This window comes from Herpailurus yagouaroundi, unplaced genomic scaffold (assembly GCF_014898765.1).
Source record: "Herpailurus yagouaroundi ecotype Mexico unplaced genomic scaffold, PumYag 194, whole genome shotgun sequence".
Taxonomy (NCBI): domain Eukaryota; kingdom Metazoa; phylum Chordata; class Mammalia; order Carnivora; family Felidae; genus Herpailurus; species Herpailurus yagouaroundi.
The window spans coordinates 2,863,191-2,880,123 of record NW_024412425.1 but is presented as its reverse complement, the minus strand read 5'-3'; the positions used below and the strand labels follow the sequence as shown (position 1 = coordinate 2,880,123).

General features: G+C 36.5%; 1 protein-coding gene across 3 annotated transcripts in view; it reads left to right on the top strand.

Moving 5' to 3' along the window:
* Nucleotides 1–16,933, top strand: part of LOC121011357 (zinc finger protein 30 homolog) — a 173,586-nt gene that overhangs the window by 134,790 nt on the left and 21,863 nt on the right. The window contains exon 7 of one of the 3 annotated variants that reach the window (XM_040445641.1): nt 726–3,272. The exons of the other annotated variants lie outside the window; for them this stretch is intronic. Within the exon in view, the coding sequence (XP_040301575.1) occupies nt 726–2,004 (1,279 nt within the window). The 3' untranslated portion in view covers nt 2,005–3,272. Of the gene's footprint in view, nt 1–725; nt 3,273–16,933 lie in introns of those variants that run through there. 3 annotated transcript variants of the gene reach the window in all.

Below are 16,933 nucleotides of genomic sequence, written 5' to 3'. Positions count from 1 at the left end.
TAACATTCTCTTTTATTTCCTTCAGATTCTATGCAATTTATGTTTGTTACCTATTTATCCTAGATTTTTTTCTAGGTGTAGTTAGTGCTCCAAACAACCCTAAGAAATGGGTTAATTGGTAATTACCCACATTTTAAAATGTATATGACGCTAGATTTATTTTCTTACAAAATTGGGGTAGAGCCTAGACATCTTTATATTAATCAAGGTCCCATGTTTGAAGGTTTTTTTTTTTATTTAGATCACTATAGGAACAACTGACTAATCTATTTTCCTAAATATCTCTTTACCTTCCAGTGTGACTTCTCATTCTTTTTACTTTCCTTATCTGTTTGTCAAGTTGCCCCATCATATTTGAGAACTGTATAAACTACTCACTTTTTATGAAAATTAGTTTCGGTTAAGTCTTTTCATTTCTATTATAAAAGTTTTTTTTCTCCCAGAACACAAAAAAAGTGAATGTTTGCTTTTATATTTTCTTTCAGACTGTGAATCAAGGTTGAGACCAAGAAATTATTTCTGAAAAAGGATATTTATGGAGTAGAATCATCCTGATGAGAGATAATGGAAAGACTTTTAAAAAACAGCATTGAGTGTTCAAGTTTCAGAGGTGATTGGGAATGTAAAAGCCAGTTTGAGAGAAAACAGGAATCTCAGGAAGGACATTTCAGTCAAATGATATTTACTTCTGAAGACATGCCCACTTTCAATAACCAGCATCAGAGAATACATACTGATGAGAAACTCCTTGAATGTAAGGAATGTGGGAAGGATTTTAGTTTTGTATCAGTCCTTATTCGACATCAGCGAATTCATACTGGTGAGAAACCTTATGAATGTAAAGAATGTGGCAAGGCCTTTGGTAGTGGTGCAAACCTTGCTTACCATCAAAGAATTCATACTGGTGAGAAACCTTATGAATGTAGTGAATGTGGAAAGGCCTTTGGTAGTGGCTCAAACCTTACCCATCATCAGAGAATTCATACTGGTGAGAAACCATATGAATGTAAAGAATGCGGGAAAGCCTTTAGTTTTGGATCAGGCCTAATTCGACATCAGATAATTCACAGTGGTGAAAAGCCCTATGAGTGTAAGGAATGTGGGAAGTCCTTTAGTTTTGAATCAGCCCTTACTCGGCATCACAGAATTCACACAGGTGAGAAACCTTATGAATGTAAGGATTGTGGAAAGGCCTTTGGCAGTGGTTCAAACCTTACTCAACATCGAAGGATTCATACTGGTGAGAAACCTTATGAATGTAAAGCATGTGGAATGGCCTTTAGTAGTGGATCAGCCCTTACTCGGCATCAGAGAATTCATACTGGTGAAAAACCGTATATATGTAATGAATGTGGGAAGGCTTTTAGTTTTGGATCAGCCCTTACTCGACATCAAAGAATTCACACTGGTGAGAAGCCTTATGTATGTAAGGAATGTGGGAAGGCTTTTAATAGTGGCTCAGATCTCACTCAACATCAAAGAATTCACACTGGTGAGAAACCCTATGAGTGTAAGGAATGTGAGAAGGCCTTTAGAAGTGGTTCAAAACTTATTCAGCATCAAAGAATGCACACTGGTGAGAAGCCCTATGAGTGTAAGGAATGTGGGAAAGCCTTTAGTAGTGGTTCAGACCTTACTCAACATCAGAGAATCCATACTGGTGAGAAACCTTATGAATGTAAAGAATGTGGCAAGGCCTTTGGTAGTGGCTCAAAACTTATCCAACACCAGCTAATTCACACTGGTGAAAAACCCTATGAATGTAAAGAATGTGGAAAGTCCTTCAGTAGTGGTTCAGCTCTCAATCGGCACCAGAGAATACACACTGGTGAAAAACCTTATGAATGTAAGAAATGTGGGAAGAATTTTGGTACTGGCTCAAGCCTTACTCAACATCAGAAAATTCATACTGGTGAGAAACTTTATGAATGTAAGGAATGTGGAAAGGCTTTTGGGAGAGGTTCAGAGATTCAGCAACATAAAAAATGTCATACTGGTGAGTAGTAGATCTGTGAATTGGAAACTCTATAAGTTAGAATTATGTGGTTAAGGAAGGATACAGGACAGAAAAGAAAATTCATACTAGTGAGAGTCACTACAAATGTAATTAAGGTACAAATGCCTTACTTATGCTTTACCACTTAGTCTGAAAGAATTTATACAGAAAAAGAAAAACCACTCTGAAGATCTCTGTCTATATTCATTCTTTCGTTACTTTTGGAAAATTCATACTTGTGAATATTAAAAATTAAAAAACCATTTATTGTATTTTGCCTTTATTTTAAACATTGAAAAATTCGCTTGGGGGCTAATCCTGCTACCTTTGTTTTTTTTTTATGTTCTTAATTTTTTGTGCATTATACAGAATTACTAATCCATCTCAAAATTATTTTAAATTATTTATTGAGGGTCTAAATTTAGCCTTCTTCCTGTTTCTCATTTGAATGCCATTTATTTAATAACTATATTTTTGTATTTTTTATTGCCTGTTTGATGGTAAGTTATATTTTTATACATATAAAGCATGGATATCGGGTCAGTCTTTGTTTCTAAATTTGCATATCTGTGTTTGTATCTGTGTTCCATTTTGTTCGTGTTAAGTTACTGTTACTTTTAAGTATCCTTTAATATCTTGTGGATCTGTACCTTTTGTTTTGGAAGATTGCTTTATTTTCCTTTTATAAGGTTTATACTTCTCTTTTTGCAAAATAATTTTTCTCTATATTAATGTAGATATGAACAAAATAGATAGTTATCTGTAATCATACCAGTCATAGACAATCTTTGTCAAACTTTTGGAGCAAACTCTTTAAAACTACATATCATTGTTTTTGACAGAAAGTGTGATTGTGCTATACTATAACCAGCCTTTAATATTCGTTGTAAATATATTGGTTACTCTTTTATTGGCTTCAAAATATTCACCTGTCTTTATCAAACCCCTATTTTGTCAAATATTGAAAATTTTACCATTATAAAGAGTTATCTTGATGGCCCCTTTTGAATGTGTCTGCTTTGTTTTTTATTCATTTCAGAGAAAACGTGTGGGATCTCTTCTACTTTTAAAGATTTATACATTATAAAGCTCTGCTTCCCTTTGGCCAACGGTCTTGACCCAGTTATTTCCTAAATGTTAACCGACTTATTCTTCCAGGTCATTTTATATGCATATATAATGTGCTTTTGGTAATGTGGGCATAATTCGTTCACTTCAGAGGCTTGTTATGTGGATTCTACCATTGTGCCTATCACATAATAAAACTTGCATAGTATTAGCCTTCGTCATTATTATTATCTTTCAATTTTGTTTTTTTAGGGAAAAGTTTTTAGCTAGTATCCTTGTCTTATTCAACATCAAAGACATCATAATGGGAAAAAAGATATTCATGTAAATGAATATAATAAAAATTTGACTAACATCTGTTTCTTATAGAACAGGGATAATTCATCTTGATAAAGAAAAATATGAGATTGTAATGTGTGAGAAGGCAAAATTCATACTGAGGTAAAAATAAAGAGGGTAGCTCCTTCATAGAAATTTGAACTTTGAGTAATGACCTCAGCATAATGACAGCATAAGATGCATGCCTTCATTTGGCCTCCAAGTTTAACAACTAAAATTCAGCATCCACCTATAAGAAAAAGGGCCTCTGTGGTTGTTGTGAGATCCAACACCATAAGCTAAAGGACCTGAGAGGAGTCTCACCCACCACATAAAGTAATAAGCTGATAGTCCTTGGTACAGACTGGGGAAACAGCAGAAGTCTGTGAACCAGCCCCAGCCCCTCTTGGCTGCATTCAGGGTAAATCTGGAGACTGCTGATTTGAGCAGACACTCACAGATGAGAGAGCCTTTGCAGAACTTCAGATTTCCTGAGGAAAGATTCTAGCACTCTGTTAGAGCAAAAAAAAAAAAAAAAAAAAGGTGGGGGGTGGGGGGTGTAAGATGAACTTCACCAGTGCTACCTGTTCCCCAAGGCAGCACACCATGTTGCTGAACTAACCAGCAATGACTTCTGCAAGTGATAATAGTGGGTGATTGCCCAGCTTCCCCACCTGTATAGAATGCTGCTGAAGAAACTTGTTTCTCTGCTGCAGCACCCATAGTATTGAGGCAGTACCTGATATCAGGATATAAGAATATCAGAGTGCATTAAAGAAATACATTTTCAGGGTGCCTGGGCAGCTGAGTTGGTTAAGTGTTTGACTTTGGCTCAGGTCATGATCTCAAGGTTCATGAGTTCAAGCCCCGTGTCAGGCTCTGTGCTGGCAGCTCAGAGCCTGGAGCCTGCTTCAGATTGTGTATCTCCTTCTCTCTCTGCCCCTCCTCCACTTGCCTTCTGTCTCTCAAAAATAAATAAACATTTAAAAAATATAAAAAAACAGCAAAAATAAACACAGTTCTTACTTGGCTGCATTCAGGACTCAAGTAGAAAGCTCAACACAAGCCACTGGGAAAGCCTTGCCCAAGGAACCTCCATCTGGCTTGCAGGCACCCCTAAAGCCCCAAATGTTAAACCCACAGCTCCCCCAATTCTTCAGCTCCCAAGTATGGTACTAAGAGCCAGTTTTGGTAGACCGAGAGCATGCAGAAAACAAACCAGAGTCTGTGGCAAGGGAGAAATCACAAACTTGAGCTATAGTATTATCTTAAAGACAAAAGAGGTTTCCAGCAGCCAGCCTGGTGAGTTGTAAGTTTGAGAGGAGACAAAGAAGCCACAAGGGGGCAGGAAGCATGGAGCACATGTATTCCTACAAGGACAGAGAAAGACCTAGTTATAAGCAGGACCAACAAAAAGTATCTCCGACCTGAAGGCAGCTAGTAACGATTGGAGGAGGTGACTACTTCAAATGAGAAAACAGCAATGCAAAACTCCAAGAAACATGGGGAATCCATGAACATGACATCACAAAAAGATCTCAATAATCCTCGATTCAAAGACACAATTATGTGGTTTGCCTGATAAAGAATTCAAATTAGCTGTTTTAAAGAAACTCAATGAGCTACAATAAAACACAGAACTCAGCAAGTCAGGAAAATAATACATGAATAAAATGAGAAATCCAACAAAGAGAAATCCTAAAAACAAACCAAACAAATCTGGAGCTGAAGAATGAATGACATGAAAAATGCAATAGAGAACATCAACAGGATAGACCAAGCAAATATAAAATCAGAGAAATGAAGGGTAGGGACTCCCAGTCAGAGGAGAACCAAGAAAAAAGGAATGAAAGAGAGTGAAAAAAGCCTACAAGATGTATGGGACACCATAAAACAAACAAGAATATAAAAAAAGAACTGTAATTTGTTAATGAATTCAGAATAGTAAAAAAAAGGTAAATGGTAAAATCAAAAACATAAAAGAAGGTAATAAAGAATAGAGCTTTTGTATGGGATTAAAGTTACTATTCATCAGTTTAAAATGGACTATTTTATCTAGAAGATGTTTTATGTAAGTCTCGTGATAACCACAAAGCACAAACCTATTAGATTCACAAAAGATAAAGCGATGGGAATCAGAGCATATCACCATCCGTGGAAAAGGTAGGCAGTAAGAGGGAGCGGGTGGGGTGAGGAAGAACAATGGAACTATAAAACAGCAAGAGAGATAGTAATAAGATGGCATTAGTAAGTCTTTACATATTAATAATTACCCTGAATGTAAATGAATTTAATTTACCAATCAAAATGGATAGAATGTCTGGATGGATGAGATTCAACTACATGCTGTCTTCACAGAGAGGCACTTCAGCTTTAAGGTCGTACGTAGGCTCAAAATGAAGACATGGAAGAGATATTCCATGGAAGCAGAAACCAACAGAAAGTGAGGTTGGCCTTACCGGGTTAGCCCATACTTACATAAAACAAAATAGACTTTAAGCCAAAAACTATTATGAGACAAAGAAGGTCATTATATAATGATAAGTTGGGTAATTCATCAAGATGATATACAATTATAAATGTTTATGCACCCACTATTGGAGCCCTAAATATATTAAGCAAATACTGACAGATCTAAAGGGAGAAATAGGCAATACAAGAACAGTAGGGGACTTTAATACTTCACTTTAAGTAATGGATAGATCATTCAGACAAAATCAATATAGAAACATTTGACTTGAATCATACATTAGACCAAATGGACCTAACAGACATATATAAAACATTCCATTCAACAGCAGCAGCAGAATACACATTCTTCTCAAGTGCACATGGAATATTCTCCAGGATAGGTCATATGATAGGTCACAAAACAATTCTTAGGAAATTTATACTGACCTCATACCAAGTTTCTTTTCCAACCACAATGGTATGAAACTAAAAATCAAGAACAAGAGGAAAGCTGGAAATTTTACAAATATGTGGAAACTAAGCAACACATTCCTGAATAACCACTGGGCCAAGGGAAAAATCAAAAAGAGAAAAAAAAAAATCTCCAAACAAATGAAAATGGAGATTCAATAGACAAATACAAATGCAATGTTGTGAAAGCAGTTCTCAGAGGGAAATTTATAGCCATAAATGCGTATAGTGGGAAAAATGAAAGATTTCAAATAAACAACTTTAAATGTTAAGAAACCAGAAAAAGAACAAACTAAGGCCAAAGTTAGCAAAAGGAAGTGACAAAAATCAGAACTGAAATAAATGAAATAGAGACTAGTAGAGCAATAGAAAAGATTAGCAAAGCTAAAATCTTTTCAAAAAGATAAAATTGACATTCAGCTAGACTAAGAAAAAAGGTAAAAGGACCCAAATAAAATCAGAAATGAAAGAGGAAACATTCCAAGTGATATCACAGCAATACAGAGGATCATAAAAAACTACTATAAACACTTATATGCTAACAAATTGGATAACCTAGAAGTGGATAAATTCCTAGAAGCATATGACCTATCAAGACTGAATTATGAAGAAATAAAAAAATCTAGACCAACTACTATGCTAGTAAGGTGCTTCAATCAGTAATCAAAAATTTCCAATGAAGAAAAGCCCAGCACTGAAAGCTTCACTGCTGAATTTTATCAAACATTTAAAGAATTAATGCCAATTTTTCTCAAACTGTTTCAAAAAATTGAAGAGGAAGGAACACTCCCAAACTCATTTCACAAGATTAGCCTTGCCCTGATGCCAAAACCAGATGAAGACACCACAAGAAAAAAAAAAAAAATTACAGGCCAATAATCCTGATGAACATAAATGCAAAAATTCTCAAGAAAATATTAGCAAACTGATTTCAACAGGACATTAAAGGAATCATACACCACGATCAAGTGAGATTTACCCCTGGGATACAAGGATAGTTCAACATATAGAAATCAATAAATGTGATATACCATGTTAATAGAATGAAAGATAAAAATCATATGATCGTTTCAACAGGTGCAAAAAAGCATTTGGCAAAATACAACATCCTTTCATGATAAAAACACTCAGCAAATTTGGGTTATGTAAAAGGAGCATTCCTCAAACAATAAAAGCCAAATATGACAAACCTTCAGCCACCATCATACTTGACAGTGAAAGGTGACAGTTCTTCCAGTTCAGGAATAACACCAAGATGTCTACTCTCACCACTCCTATTCAACATACTAGTGGAATTTCTAGCCAATGCAATCATATGCGAAAATAAGTATAAGGCATCCAAACTGGAAGGAAAGTAGAATTGTCTGTTAAGATTATATGAATTTACATATAGAAAATCTGAAGGACTCCACCTTAAAACTGTAAGAGTGAATCAAAAAATAAAGTTACAGGGTACAAAAACAACATACAGAAATGAGTTGTGTTTCTATACACTGGCAACAAAATATCTGAAAAAGAAATTAAAAAATAATCTTATTCATAATAGCATCAGAAATAATAAAATATGTAGAAATAAATTTTGCCAATGAGGTGAAAGATCTGTGTAGTGAAAACTACAAGACTTTGGTTAAAGTAACTGAAGACAGAAATAAGAGATACCCCATGTTTGTGAATCAGAATTATTGTTAAAATGTTCATTCTACCCAAAGCCATCTATGGATTCAATGCCATCTCTATCAAAATTCAACTGGCATTTTTTACAGAAATAGAAAAGCAATACTAAAATTTGTATGGAGGCACAAAAGACCATGAATAACCCAGGTAATCCTGAATAAGCAGAACAATGCTAAAGGCATCATACTGCCTAATTTCAAACTATACTACAAAGCTATAGTACCTAAGACTGGTTGGTACTGGCATAAAAACAGTCCAATGGAACAGAATTGAGAACACGGAAATAAACCCTTGAATATATAGTCAGCTGATATTTGACAAGGGAGCCTAGATTCTTCAGTGGGGGAAAAGATAGTTTCTTCATTAAATGGTGTTGGGAAAACTGGATATTCACATGGAAAAAAATGAAATTGGACTCATATCTTGTACCACTCACAAAAAATTAACTCAAAATGGATTAAAGATTTAAACATAAGAACTAAAACCCTAAACCTCCTAGAAAAAAAAACAGGAAAAACTTGTTTGACATTGGTCTTGGCAATGATTACTTGGGTATGGCACCAAAAACACATGCAACAAAAGCAAAAATAAATATGTGGTACTAAATAAGTAAAAGTTTCCTGCACAGCAAAAGAAATAACAAAATGAAAAAGCAGTCTATGGAATGGAAAAAATATTTGCAAATCATATTTCAAAAATGGGTTAATATTAAAAATATATAGACTCATACAACTCACTAGCAAAATAAACCCCAATAAATCTAAAAAGTGGGCAGAAATCTAAAAAAATTCAAAAGAATTTTCAAAAGAATATATACAGTAGGTAACAGGTACATGAAAAGATGCTCAATGTCATTAATCAAGGAAATGCAAACCAAAACCACAATGAGATATTCCCTCACAGCTGTTAGAATGACTATTATCAAGAAGTCCAGAGTTAACAAGTGTTGGTGAGGATGTGCGCTGTTGGTGGGAATGTATATTTGTATAACTACTATAGAAAACAATATGGAGGTTTCTTAAAAAATTAAAAATAAAATTTCCATATGATTCAGCAATCTCACTTCTGAGTATATATCCAAAGGAAATGAAAACAGGTATCAGTGAGACATCTAAAAGTCCATATTCTTTTTTCTTTTTTTCTTTAATGGTATGGTTTTTTTTTATGCTGTATTTCTTTTATTTCAGGTTTTTATTTAAATTCTAGTTAGTTAACATATAGTGTAATATTAATTGCAGGAGTAGAATTTAGAGATTCATCACTTACATATAACACCCAGTGTTCATCACAAGAAGTGCTTTCTTTAATACCCATCACCGATTTAGCCCATCCCCCTACTCACTTCCCCTCTAGCAACCCTCAGTTTGTTATCCATAGCTAAGAGTCTATTTTATGGTTTACTTCTCTCCCCTTTTTTTCCTTTCCCTTATATTAATCTGTTTTGTTTCTTAAATTCCACATACATACACTTCCATATTCTTGCAACATTATCCACAATAGCCGAGATATGGAAACAAACTAAGTCAGTCAGTGGATAAATGGATAAAGAAGTGGTATATATACAATAGAATACCGTTCATGAGAAAGAAGGAAATCTTGCTATTTGTGACAAGTTGGATTAACTCTGAGGGCACTATGTTAAGTGAAATAAGTCAGAGAAAGGAAAATACTATAAGATATCACTCATATGTGGAATCTGAAATAGGTGAACTCACAAAAACAGTATAGTGATTATTACCACAGGACGGTGGGGGTAATGGGGAAATGTTGGTCAAAGGGTACAAACTTTTAGTTGTAAGTTGAATAAGTTCTAGGGATCTAATATATATCATGGTGACTAAATATTATATACTTGAAAGTTGCTGAGTAGATCTTAAATGTCTCACTGCAAAAAAGAAGTGGTGATTATTTGGGGTGCCTGGGTGGCTCAGTTGGTGAAGTGACTTCAGCTCAGGTCATGATCTCAGGGTTTATGGATTCAAGCCCCGCATTGGGTTTGCTGCTGTCAAGCTGTCAGCGCGGAGCCCACTTCAGATCCTCTGTCCCCCTCTGTCTACCCCTCCCCCTCTTGTTTGCTCTCTCTCAAAAAAAATAAACATAAAAAAAAGAAAGAAAAGAAAGAAAGGAAGAAAGAGAAAGAAAGAAATGGGGGGGGGGGGTTGGAGCACCTAGGTGGCTCATTAGGTTAAACCTCTGACTCTTGGTTTCTGCTCAGGTCATGATCTCACGGTTCGTTGGTTCAAGCCCCACATTGGGGTCTGCATTGACGGTGTGGAACCTGCTCTGGATTCTCTGACTCTTTCTCTCTCTCTGCCCTTCCCTTGTTCGCATGATCTCTCTCTCTCAAAATAAATAAATAAACTTAAAAAAATTTTTAATGGTAATTATTTTAAATGATAGTGTTAGCTAACACTCTGATGCTAATCATTTTGCAATAGATAATGTATTATATCAACATATTGTACACCTTAAACTTACACAATATTATGGTATTATAGTCAATTATATTAATAAAGCTGTGATTAAATAATAAAGCTGGGAGAAATTATATTTTATGTATATATGTATGGTGTTTATTATGTTGAGGCATTTCTTTGCTATACCCACTTCTTTAAGAGTTTTTATTATAAATGGATGTTGAATTTTGTCAAATGCTTTTTCTGAACCTGTTGGGATGATTGTATGATTTTTATCCTTTATTTTGTTAATGTGGCGTTTTTCACTCATTTGTGGCTGTTGAGCTTTTTTTGCATCCATGGAGTAAATCCCACTTGATTATATTCGTAAATTTTCCAGTTTTCTTCTCGTAATTGTTATCTAGTTTCATATCATTGTGGTCAGAAAAGATGCTTGATATGATTTCAGTCTTCTTAAATTTATTAAGACTTATATTATGGCCTACCATATGATCTAGAGATTGTTTCACGTGTGCTTGAGAAGATTGTGCATTGTTTCTTTAAACATTTAAAAAAATGTTTAATGTTTATTTATTTTTGAGAGATAGAACACTAGTGGGGGAGTGGTAGAGATGTAAGTATAGCCACCCCTGCTCTGTTTTGGTTACCATGTGCATGAAATATCTTTTGCCACCCCACACTTTCAGCCAACATGTGTCCTTTTTTACAAACAGCATTTATTTGGGTCTTGCTTTTGTTTTTGTTTTTTTCAGTTTTTTCAGCCATTCTATGTCTTTTGAATTTTTTTTTAACGTTTATTCATTTTTTGAGGTGTGAGTGGGGGAGGAGCAGAGAGCGAGGGAGACACAGAATCGGAAGCAGGCTCCAGGCGCTGAGCTGTCAGCACAGAGCCCGACGCAGGGCTGGAACTCACAGGCAGTGGGATCATGACCTGAGCCAAAGTTGGACACTTAACCGACTGAGGCACCCAGGCGCCCCCATTCTATGTCTTTTGATTGGGAAGTTTAGTTTGCTTACATTTAAAGTAATTATTGCTAGGTAAGGACTTATTTTAATTTTGTTAACATTTTGTCCGTTTTATAGTTCTCTTGTTCCTCTCTTCCCCTCTTGTTTTCTTCATTGTAGTTTGATGATTTTTTATAATGATATGTTGTGATTCTTTTCTCTTTATGTTTTATTTTCCTACTATAGGTTTTTCCTTTGTGGTTACCATGAGGCTTGAATCAAATAATGTATAGTTATAACAGTCTATTTTAAGCCCATAACAACTGGGAAGCCCAGATCAGCTGGGAAGAAGGGCAGAGAGAAAATCTTAAATTCCACACTCAAGGCAGAGCTCAATGTGGGATTGATCCCACGACCTTGGGACCATGATCTGAGCCAAATTCAAGAGTTGGACACCCAAGTGACTGAGCCACCCAGGCACCCCAGAATTTGCTTTTTGAAATATTGTGTTTCCATTAGCAAATTTATTTGGTTATGGTTATTCTTAATACTTACATCTTTTAACTTTTACTGGTGTTAAAATATATATGCCACCATTACAGTATTTTGGGGTTTTTTTATTAAAAATTTTTTTTCAAGTTTTATTTTTGAGAGAGAGAACATGAGTTGGGGAGAGACAGAGCGAGAGGGAGACACAGAATCTGAAGCAGGCTCCAGGCTCTGAGCTGTCAGCCTCTGGCCCAAACTCACAGAACCATGAGATCATGACCTGAGCTGAAGTCAGTTGCTTAACTGACTGAGCCACCTAGGCGGCCCTGTCTTTGGTTTTATATTTACCTTTACCAGTGAGATTTATGCTTTCATGTTGCTTTTTAATGTCATTTCATTAAAACTGTAAAACTTCCTTTAGCATTTCTTGTAAGGCAGTTCTTGTGGTGACAAAATTTGCATTGATGCTGTTATTTCTTGGCTCATGGCTTAAAAAAATTATTTACTAATTAACATACAGTGTAGCCTTGGCTTCACGAGTAGAACCCAGTGATTCATCACTTACATATAACACCCAGTGCTCATCCAAACAAATGCCCTCCTTAATGCCCATCACCCATTTTTCCCCACCTCTCCCTACCCCCATCAGCCCTTAGTTTGTTCTCTGTATTAAGAGTCTTTTATGCTTTGCCTCCCTCTCTGTTTTATCTTATTTTTCCTTCCCTTCCCCTATGATCATCTGTTAAGTTTCTCAGATTCCACATATGAGTGAAATCATGTGATATCTGCCTTTCTCTGACTGACTTATTTCGCTTAGCATAATACCCTCCAGTTCCATCCAAGTTGTTACAAATGGCAAGATTTCATTCTTTTTCATCACCTAGTAGTGTATATATACCACATCTTAATCCATTCATCGATTGATGGACATTTGGGCTCTTTCCACAATTTGGCTATTGTTGATAGTGCTGCTGTAAACATTGGGATGCATGTGCCCCTTCGAATCAGCATTTTTAAAAATGTTTATTTATTTTTGAGAGAGAGAGAGAGAGAGAGAGTGCGAGCAGGGGAGGGGCAGAGAGAAGGAGAAACAGAATCTGAAGCAGGCTCCAGGCTCTGAGCTGTCAGCACAGAACTGGACGTGGGGCTTGAACCAACGAACTGTGGGATCATGACCTGAGCTGAAGTCGGACACTTAACCAACTGAGCCACTCAGGTGCCCCTCGAACCAGCATTTTTATATCCTTTGGATAAATTCCTAGTGGTGCAATTGCTGGGTCGTAGGGTAATTCCATTTTTAATATTTTGAGGAACCTCCACACTTTTCCAAAGTGGCTGCATCAGTTTGCATTCCCACCAACAGTGCAAGAGGATTCCCCTTTCTCCACATCCTCACCAACATCTGTTGTTTCCTGAGTTGTTAATTTTAGCCACTCTCACTAGTGTGAGGTGGTATCTCATTGTGGTTTTAATTGTATTTCCCTGATGATGAGCGATGTTTAACATCTTTTCATGTGTCTATTTGCCACTGGATGTCTTCTTCGAATAAATGTCTATTCATGCCTTCTGCCCATTTCTTCACTGGATTATTATTGTTATTTTTTTTAAATTTTTTTTCAATGTTTATTTATTTTTGAGACAGAGAGAGACAGAGCATGAACAGGGGAGGGGCAGAGAGAGAGGGAGACACAGAATCGGAAACAGGCTCCAGGCTCTGAGCCATCAGCCCAGAGCCTGATGCGGGGCTCGAACTCACAGACCGTGAGATCGTGACCTGGCTGAAGTCAGACGCTTAACCGACTGCGCCACCCAGGCGCCCCTATTATTGTTATTTTTTATGTGGTGTTGAGTTTGGTAAGTTCTTTACAGATTTTGGATACTAACCCTTTATCCGATATGTAATTTGCAAATATCTTCTCCCATTCCGTCGATTGTGTTTTAGTTTTGTTTATTGTTTCCTTTTCTGTGCAGAAGCTTTTGATCTTGATGAGGTCCCAGTAGTTCATTTTTGCTCTTATTTCCCTTGCCTCTGAAGACATGTCAAGTAAGAAGTAGCTTTGGCCAAGGTTAAATAAGTCACTGCCTGTTTTCTCCTGTAGGATTTTAATGGTTTCCTGTCTCACATTTAGGTCTTTCACCCATTTTAAGTTTATTTTTGTGTACGGTGTAAGAAAGTGGTCCAGTTTTGTTCTTCTTTATGTTGCTATGCAGTTCTCCTAGCACCATTTGCTAAAGAGACAGTCTTTTCCCATTGGATTTTCTTTTCTGCTTTGTCAAAGATCAGTTGGCTGTATATTTTTGGGTCCATTCCTGGGTTATCTATTCTATTCCATTGATCTGTGTGTCTGTTTTTGTGCCAATACCATCCTGTCTTAATGATTACAGCTTTGTAATACAGGTTAAAGTCCAGGATTGTGATGCCTCCAGCTTTGGTTTTCTTTTTCAACATTACTCTTTGGCTATTTAGGGTCTTTTGTGGTTCCACACAAATTTTAGGATTGTTTGTTCTAGCTCTGTGAAGAATGTTGGTGTTATTTTGATTGGGATTGCATTGAATGTGTAGACTGCTTTGGGTAGTATAAAATATTTTAACAATATTTGTTCTTCCAATCCATTAGCATGGAATGTTTTTCCATTTCTTTGTGTCTGCTTTGATTTCTTTCATAAGCTTTCTATAGTTTCAGCATACAGATCTTTTACCTGTTTGGTTAGGTTTACTCCTAGGTATTTTATGGTTTTTGATGCAGTTATAAATGGGATCAATTCCCAGATATCTCTTTCTATTGCTTCATTATTGGTGTCTAGGAATGTGACCAATTTCTGTACATTGATTTTATATCCTGTGACTTTGCTGAATTCCTTTATCAGCTCTAGCAGGTTTTTTTGGGTGGAATCTTTTGGGTTTTCCATGTAGAATATTATGTCATCTACAAAGAGTGAAAGTTTGACCTCTTTGCCAATTTTGATGCCTTTTATTTTGTTTTGTTGTCTGATTGCTGAGGTTAGGACTTCCAACACTATGTTAAACAACGGTGAGAGTGGACATCTCTGTTGTGTTCCTGATCTCAGGGGGAAAGCTCTCAGTTTTTCCCCATTGAGGATGATATTAACTGTGGGCCTTTAATATATGCCTTTTTATGATGTTAAGGTGTGTTCCTTCTATCCCAACTTTCTTGAGGGTTTTTATTTATTTATTTTTATTTATTTATTAAAAAAAATTTTTTTTTAACGTTTATTTATTTTTGAGACAGAGACAGAGCATGAATGGGGGAGGGTCAGAGATAGAGGGAGACACAGAATCCGAAACAGGCTCCAGGCTCTGAGCGGTCAGCACAGAGCCCGACGTGGGACTCGAACTCACGGACTGCGAGATCATAACTTGAGCCAAAGTCGGAGGCTTAACCGACTGCGCCACCCAGGCGCCCCTTGAGGGTTTTTATTAAGAAAGGGTGCTGTAGGGGCGCCTGGGTGGCGCAGTCGGTTAAGCGTCCGACTTCAGCCAGGTCACGATCTTGCGGTCCGTGAGTTCGAGCCCCGCGTCGGGCTCTGGGCTGACGGCTCAGAGCCTGGAGCCTGTTTCCGATTCTGTGTCTCCCTCTCTCTCTGCCCCTCCCCCGTTCATGCTCTGTCTCTCTCTGTCCCAAAAATAAATAAACGTTGAAAAAAAAAAAAGAAAGGGTGCTGTATTTTGTCAAATGCTTTTTCTGCATCTATTGACAGGATCGTATGGTTCTTATCTTCTATTGATGTGATATATCACACTGATTGATTTGAGAATACTGAATGAGCCCTGCAGCCCAGGAATGAATCCCACTTGATCATGGTAAATAATTATTTTAACATACTGTTGAATTAAATTTGCTAGTATCTTGTTGAGAATTTTCACATCCATGTTCATCAGGGATATTGGCCTGTAATTCTCCTTTTTAGTGGAGTTTTTTGTCTGGTTTGGGAATCAAGGTAATGCTGGCTTCATAAAATAAGTCTGGAAGCTTTACTTCTGTTTCTATTTCTTGGAACAGTTGGAGAAGAATAGGTATTAACTCTGCTTTAAATGTCTGGTAGAATTCCCCTGGGAAGCCATCTGGCTCAGGACTCTTTATTTGTTGGGAAATTTTTGATAACCGATTCAGTTTCTTTGCTGGTTATGGGTCTGTTCAAATTTTCTATTTCTTTCTGTTTGAGTTTTGGTAGTGTGTGAGTCTCAGGGAATTTGTCCATTTCTTCCAGATTGTCCAGTTTGTTGTCATATAATTTTTCACAGTATTCTCTAATAATCGTTTGTATTTCTGTGGTGTTGGTTGTGATCTCTCCTCTTTCATTTGTGATTTTATCTGTTTGGTTTTCTCTCTTTTTCACAAGTCTGGCTCAGGGTTTATCAATTTTGTTTATTCTTTCAAAAAACCAGCTCTTAGATTCATTGATCTGTTCTGTGTTTTTTTTTTAAATTCTATATTGTTTATTTCTGCTCTAATCTTTATTAGTTTTCTTCTGCTACTGGCTTTGGGCTTTCTTTACCCCTGCTTTTCTAACTCCTTTATTTATTTATTTTTTTAATATGAAATTTATTGTCAAATTGGTTTCCATACAACACCCAGTGCTCATCCCAAAAGATGCCCTCTTCAATGCCCATCACCTCCCCTCCCCTCCCTCCCACGCCCATCAACCCTCAGTTTGTTCTCATTTTTTAAGAGTCTTATGCTTTGGCTCTCTCCCACTCTAACCTCTCTTTTTGTTTATTTTTTCTTCCCCTCCCCCATGGGTTTCTGTTAAGTTTCTCAGGATCCACATAAGAGTGAAAACATATGGTATCTGTCTTTCTCTGTATGGCTTATTTCACTTAGCATCACACTCTCCAGTTCCATCCACGTTGCTACAAAGGGCCATATTTCATTCTCTCTCATTGCCACGTAGTACTCCATTGTATATATAAACCACAATTTCTTTATCCATTCATCAGTTGATGGATATTTAGGCTTTTTTCACAATTTGGCTATTGTCTAACTCCTTTAGGTATAATGTTAGCTTGTGTTTTTGGGACATTTCTTGCTTCTTGAGATAGGCCTAAATTACAATGTATTTTCCTCTTAGGACTGCCTTTGCT